At 48.9% G+C, this 6,993-nt stretch overlaps 1 protein-coding gene across 1 annotated transcript; it reads right to left on the bottom strand.

Moving 5' to 3' along the window:
- Positions 1–2,706: 2,706 nt before the first annotated feature.
- LOC145813829 (uncharacterized) lies at positions 2,707–4,344 on the bottom strand. Its single transcript, XM_082909946.1, has 3 exons — positions 3,869–4,344; positions 3,683–3,781; positions 2,707–3,169 (listed from the first exon to the last, which is right to left on the bottom strand). Exons 1-3 carry the CDS (start codon positions 4,145–4,147, stop codon positions 2,873–2,875), a joined length of 675 nt encoding a protein of 224 aa, XP_082766072.1. The 5' UTR covers positions 4,148–4,344; the 3' UTR covers positions 2,707–2,872.
- Between the last annotated feature and the right edge of the window lie 2,649 nt (positions 4,345–6,993).

Raw genomic sequence — 6,993 nt, 5'->3', positions numbered from 1 at the left:
CTGGCTTGGGTATCGAGTCAGTCTTTTGTTTTGAGTCTGTCTCTTTGTCTTGAGTCAGTCTTTTTTGCTTAAGGGTTTGTCTTGTTGTAACAAGTCAGTCCCCTTTGTATATAATACCAGGTGATTCTGGGGTTGTTGCCTCGAACACCGTTTTGTCTTGTAATTACCTGTTTTGTTTTTGAGTCTGTTTCTGCCGAGGGGCCAGTTACACCAACAAATCTGAATGAAACAGCTGTTGCTATCTCACTTTCACGCTTGCTTTCAGCATAAGTGCCAGAGAATTTGATTAGGCTGACAGTACATCTCGCCTGCTCTCCTGCGCGCCAAACTCATTGCATTAACCTAAGTTTTTTTCAAAAAGAGAAAAACCTTTTGAACACTGCGGTGATGAAAACGAAGAGGAAGGAATTCCTCGGGTTTTGCAAAATTTTGATCATTTTGAGAGAAAGAGAGGCGTGCTAAGCCTTTTAATGAATCAAATCATGCTTGTCGGCGTGAGTACTGAGAAGGATCCTGGATTGATCCAGATTGGTTCCACACTATCTTCGGCGCGCGCGATTTGTCGCTTTCTTAAAAACTTTCAAAAACAAATGTTTTACGCGGCCCTATGAAGACTTGTGTGGAATCGCTCTTGAGATTGCGCAGCCTAGGATCGCTCTCAGCCTCAAGATTCGACCCGTTCGTTTTCCGACTTTGAACCCGTTCAGAACGTTCAGAAAGTTCAACGGTCAAACGTCATGTAAGGCCCTCATGGCCAGATCAGAAGCAGCCCTCGAGCAGGAGGCATCAAAGCCAAATCAAAACGAGTAGATCTCACCAGAAGAAGCTCGTAAAGCAACCATGATGGATTCTTCTGCAAATCAGTGCAACAGCCGTTCTCCTAGACACAGAGAGGCTTCAACTTCAAAAACCATTTGGCATGGACTTGTTACACTTTTACCCTTTGAGAGGTTCGCTGGGCCGAAAACCCGGAAGGGCGACCCAGGCAAAAGTTAGAGCAAGAGAAAAATACAAAAAAATACAAAAAAGAAAGAGCAAAAAAAAAGAAAAAGAAAAAAATATGCGAAAAAGAAAAGAAAAGGAAATGAACGAATTGAAATGAAAAGAAGCTCGCAAGGTCGAAAACCCGCATCGAGCACCTTGGCAAAAATTAGAGCCTAAAAAGTGAAGGTTAAAATACCCGAGTGTACCTTAACCGGAACTACGTGAGGCTTGATTCCCATGTCTGGGATACGTAAGCAACTTCATCATGAAGTCCAGCCCCCAACGCTGTCATAGCGTCTCAGTCCATGCAATGGTTTCGATTTCATCCCAAAGTCCAGTCGCCAACACCTTCCAAGGCGGCTGTGTCCATATATTTGTTGTGACCGTCTTCGTCATCGCTGTGTCCAAGAGCTCAACCACCGCCAATGAAGACTGTTTGCGGACTGCTGCGGCACTATCCAAACAAGGGGCAACTTTCTGTTGCCACGAGACGCCGTTCAAACCAGGGGCAACTTTCCATTGCCTCCCACCCCCTTCAAACCAGGGGCAATTTTCCATTGCCTCCGATCCGAGGTTGCGCATCTCAAAGAGTAAGTTCCATGCCCGTTGAGCATTGACTGTTTGAAAAATAGTTTTTGAAAATTTTTTACCGAGGTTGACTATTTTCTCGAAAACTATTTCATTTTCCAAAACTGGACCATTGTCTTGGACCCAAAAAGGAAAATTTTCAGTGCTTGCAGCCTGACTTGCATGGTTTTCAAATCAAAAATCGAACAAGTACGTTAATCCGACTCTCGTTTTGATCAAAACTGTTTTAGTAGAAAGCAAAAACAAAGGATGGTTAAAATGATAAACTAGGGGCACAGTTGAGTCAGACGTTCTATCTTTCCCCCGTCATCGACGTACTTGCCAGAAGAGCGCTCTACCCGCCAGAAGAAACAGCCGTGAGCTAACGGTGTTGAGCATGAACCCACACCTTTCTATTTATCCATTAATCACCCTGGGGAGGGATGAAAAAATGAGAGAATAAAGAATAGAGAGGTGTAAGTTGAGAGAAAAGTGAGGAAAAGGGTTTTGAGAGAAAAAACCGAGCTTGAGTGCCAGAGTGATGTGAGAATCACAAATCAGAAAGGGTGGGAAACAATACCCAGAGAAACTGGCTCCTCGTGATCTGAGGTCCCCCGTTTTCGTTGACGCGTCTGTGTGCCGTGTCTTTTATTTTGTTTACCTCAACCTGTGTTTTAGGTCTTCTCCGAGCGTGTCTCGTTGTGTTTGGGACGTGTACCCTTTTTGTTTGAGTCCTTCCCGCTGTGTTCAGTTGTAGGCTCGATACCCCGGTTTGAAAAACCCTCATTCAATTTCAGAATTGTTTATACCCAGAATGTTGTGCCATTCTCTACATTGGAGCATGCTTCAACTCCAACCGGTTCCGTCTTTGAGCTCCGTCTTGTCAGATTGGGCTATTTTGTTTAAAGTTTGCTGTGTGCAGAATGAACCGAATGCTGTGTTATGGGCTGTATGCAGATTAATCCCCAACAGAGTAAGGGCTGTGTGTCCAAGAATCAGGCAGTGGGTTGCTTGGGTTATTTTGCTGTTGGCCGTTTAATTATCTGATTATTACAGTGCAAGTGTTCAATTTTCAAATAACCAATCAATTTCATTTACATTGAGGTGTAACATGATGGAATGCGATGCAATACATGAGATATGTAAATGTAACACTTTTTAAGCAAAAATCTGTTCATTTCATAATCTTTTTCAAGTACAAAGTTTTGAGGAAAACAAAATCTGCCTGCGGCAGTACCAAGTATCCTGACTATCAAAAAGGAAAAGTACAAGAAAGAAAAGAAAAACAACGAAAATCTATGTCCAGCGACTCCAGGGGCCATCAGTCTGTCCTGGTCCTCTTCCTGGACGAGGGTCCAGGAGCATCATCAGTATCGTCGTCAGAGCCCGAGCTAGAACCGCCTCCGGTCTCCTCCTCCGATGACTCGGACTCTGCCTCTGCCTCTACCTCTGACTCCTCGTCATCATCATCATCCGGGACTGGAGCTCGCGAGCTGCTCCCGACATGAGCGCGCCCCGCCTTGGAGCGGGGGAATACTCGGCCCTCCTCATCTCTCCCTCGGGCAGGGACGGAAGGTCCAGCTGGAGCACCTCCTGCCATAGGAATCTGGAAAGGAGGCTGAAAAAGTACACAAAAGGGAAATGCATCAGTATGCCATGAACAGTTTATCAGTGCAGAATACAGTGTATGAGTACAGTGTATGAATGCCGTGAGCAGTTTACCAGCGCAGAGTACGGTGCAGAATGCAGTGTATGAGTACAGTGTGTGAATGCCATGAACAGTTTAACAGTGCAGAATGCAGTGTATGAGTACAGTGTGTGTATGCCGTGAACAGTTTAACAGTGCAGAATGCAGTGTATGAGTACAGTGTGTGTATATTGTGGACAGTTTAACGGTGCGAAATGCAGTGTATGAGTACAGTGTGTGGATGCCGTGGGCAGTTTAACAGGGCAGAATGCAGAGTACAATGTATGAATGCCGTGAGCAGTCTACCAATGCAGGGTACAGTGCAGAATGCAGTGTATGCAGTGTGTCAGATGCTGTGAGATCAGTGTATCAGGTGTTGTGCCATGCATCAGATTATGTGAAGCAGTATATGAATGGTTTGAGGCCAGTGTCAGGAGAACATACCGGAATGCTGTAGAGGGCCAGGAGATCAAAGGTCCGCTGGAGCATCCCCATCATGGAGGCATTCATCTCCAATGACTGCCGGGTGTACGCAGAAGAAGCCTGCAAAAGTATTAGATGCATCAGTATTCTGTGGAATATAAAATAAACTAAAATGAAATGACTATACAAAAGTGCAGTAATACATACCGGAGGCAAGTCGGGGACACCGACGAACTCGTGATCAGCTGGCGGAGGGGCGAAGGGGATCTGATAGGTCGCCCCACCCTGCCCCCGGAAAGTCAGTACAGCAGGCAAGGTGGGCCAACCAGCCCCCCGTCCTCCTTGAGCTCCGCCCCTGCCACGGACTCGGGCCCTCCTCGAAGCTCCCGCTCCAGCTCCTACTCCTGCCCCAACCGCTGGCGCCACAGGCCTGGCCCCCTCCGCTCGGTGGCCGCCGCTCAGAGGTCGTATCAGGTACGTCTGCATGTACTCTCGGTAGTCGCCGGTGCCTCTGAAGCGGCCTCCTCCCAGCCAATAGTGAAATCGTCCATCTGCTCGGTCGTGAGCCCCTCGGTCTCCCTCATATCCGCAGGAGGGTGAACCGGGACTATCTGCTCAAGTAACCCTAGGGTCTGGCGTAGGAAACGCTCCCCTAGGTACCAAGCCCGACAGACCGGGCCCTCTAGCAAGATCCGAAAACGTGAGGTCTCATCGGCACCGGTAAACCGATCCCGCGTCGCCGCTGGCAACGGAGCCCACGGCTGCCAGGTGATCTGAAAATGCAACACAGTTTGTTATCTACTGTTTTTGAAATATGCAGTGGAAAGGCGAAGCTTAAATAAACTGCAAGAAAAACATACCTCGGCGGGGGTAATGGTATCGAAGTATCGGCGAAAAAAGCCAAATGTCTCTTGTGGCCACCGGGTGCATCTCCCGTCAAAACGACGTGAAAAGGGGACGGCCAGAGGAGTCTCTGTGACTGGTACGGGAGAGAGCCTAGGAAAGTAGGCGTAAACCCACAACTGCAAGGTAAATACCAGTGCATTTATCAGATAAAGCAGAATACAGAATAAAGCAGAAATGGCAGAGCCGTGTGTTGTGCAGTGTATTGTGTACAGTGTACAGTGTGAGCAGTGTACAGTCAGTGTAAAGCGTAATGTATATGTGTGTCGTGTGTACAGTATACAGCAAGTATAAAGCAGACTACAGTGTATGCAGTGTACAGAGTACAGAAAAGATTGAAAAGCAGAAATGAAAAGCGGAGAAGAAATGTACCTCCCAAGCCCGCCAATAGCCTCCGAGCAACTGGCCGCTGCCGCGGGAAGCTGAGCTCATGTACCCGTAAAGGGTGGCCAGAGCGGCGCCACGCTAGTCGTAGTGCAAAATGTCCCGGACGTCCACCAGTGCGCTGAGAAGGCAGAGAGGCACGGTGTTCGCCCGGTCGGCGAAGATGGTCGTCCCGAATAAAAACATGAGGAAGCCGCGGGCATACCTCTCCTCGGCCTCCGGGGTCATCGGATCTGCGTCACCGAGAGTAGGTTGGACCCTAAACTGTACCTCGAACCAGGAGTACCGCACAAAGCCTAGACGAGCAAGAGGTGGCGCCTCCCCCAGCAGATGGACCTGAGCGGCGGTCCACTCGTCCATATCAATATCAAAGGGGATCGGATCACCCTCTACCCCGATGCCTGTGAGCATCGAGAAGTCGTAAGGGGTCATCGTCATGTCCCCTGCTGTGGAGAAGTGAAATGAATCGGTGGTGTCCCACCACCTCTCCGCCAGAGCGGCGAGTAGAGGTCTGCAAGTAGTGATTCGCGAGAGCCCTCGGCAGAAGGCGCCGAAGCCCGCCCGGTCCACTATGCGACGGACCGCGTCAGGGAGCTCGTCGTACCACTCCCGAGCGCCAGTGTTCCCATACCCGCGGATGGTATGGGAACCCTCCTGTAAACAGAAAATAACAATGGCAAGACAACATTCAAAATGCAGTTTTAAGAAGCATACAGATGTAGCATGCGTGCAGGTTAAACAGATTTAAACAACTACCGGGTGCCGGTGTGCTTACAGTGAACTACAAACATGTGATGAGTCAGCGTGCTTGGGTAGTTCAGAACAGATATAGCATGAGTACAAGTTTGACAGGTTCGAACAGCTATCGGGTATCGGTATGTATGCAGTGTGTATACAGTGTGCCCCGTGTATTTGGGTGATTCAGGGCCAGTGCAGTGTGTGTGCATGTGTCAGTCTCAAACAGATAATCAGTTGCAAGTGCATTTGCAATCAACTATAGTATACAGGGTATCTGGGCTAAAGCAATTAAAGAGTACAACTAGCAGTTGACAGTTTTGCATCCTACATTGCAGAAAGTGAAATAGAGGAAAAAGGGTTACCTCGAAAGTGCCGAAGGACTGGTGGGAGGTAGGCTCGCGCAACAATAGCTCGGGTGGCACGTGCCTCTCGAAGCTCCGAAACTGGTGGAGTCCGTCGGGGGGCAGAACATGGATCGTCGGCCGGTAGGTCGCCGGGTCAAACGAGCGCTCGCGCAAGGGCAAGAGCTCGACCTCGGGATCCATCTCGTGGTCCGGGGGAGTCCCACCGCGTGGAATGTCGTCCGCCATGTCGAGAATGATGAGAAAATAGCCGGAGGAAGGAAAACCGGACTAGAATACGAAGAGTCAACCGAAAGGTCAACTCCCGAGAAGGCCGAAAATGACCGGAAGGGCCGGGATGTGAAAGGGCACGGAAATCAAGAGAAAATCAAGGGGAACAAACTCCAAAAAGGCGGGAACGCCAAACGAAGCACCGAAACGAAGATGTGTTCGGTTGAAAATGTCCGAAACGCGAAGGAAATCGCGAATCCGACGACGAAACGGGCGTAAAACGCGAAGAAACGGGCGAAAGAGGAGAGAAAAACAGTCTAGCGAGAGAGGGTCTGGGTTTTTGACGGTGGAGGAAATGAAAAATAGGGTTTGGAAGCCCTATTTTAAAACACCCGAAGTGAAATCTCGAAACTGCCCCGACTCAGCAACGTTTTGCCGGTCGGCAATGTTTTGTGCCGGCCGGCATAATATTGTGCCGATGAATTTTTTCTGCAGCCGGTGGCCTCCCCCCCCAGCCGGTGGTGTTCCCACAGCCTTGTTTAGGCCATATGAGTATCTTTTGGTCTTCATAGCTCAAGAAAGTGCAAGAAAGTGCATCTCCGACGCTCAACCGGCCTCCGTTTTGGACCTCAGGTCATGTCTTCTGTGTGTGGCACTCGAATTCATGCAAGGTGTATCCTTTTTGTATCCTTTTAACTTTTACGAAATTCAAAAGTTGCCCCATGTGCGTTACAC

The sequence above is a fragment of the Camellia sinensis genome, chromosome 15 (genome assembly GCF_055761805.1).
Source record: "Camellia sinensis isolate YWXY chromosome 15, ASM5576180v1, whole genome shotgun sequence".
In the NCBI taxonomy this organism is placed as follows: Eukaryota; Viridiplantae; Streptophyta; class Magnoliopsida; order Ericales; family Theaceae; genus Camellia; species Camellia sinensis.
Note: the sequence above shows the minus strand (reverse complement) of the source record. Positions and strands in the feature narration are given on the sequence as shown.

What these genes read in the sequence shown, in the direction of transcription:
- LOC145813829 (XM_082909946.1), bottom strand. Translation starts at nt 4,147, where the DNA reads ATGCAGACGTACCTGATACGACCTCTGAGCGGCGGCCACCGAGCGGAG. An exon ending in GTGTCCCCGACTTGCCTCCG is followed by an intron (nt 3,782 to 3,868) that starts GTATGTATTACT and finishes ATACTTTTGCAG; the next exon opens with GCTTCTTCTGCGTACACCCG. An exon ending in TGGCCCTCTACAGCATTCCG is followed by an intron (nt 3,170 to 3,682) that starts GTATGTTCTCCT and finishes GTACTTTTTCAG; the next exon opens with CCTCCTTTCCAGATTCCTAT.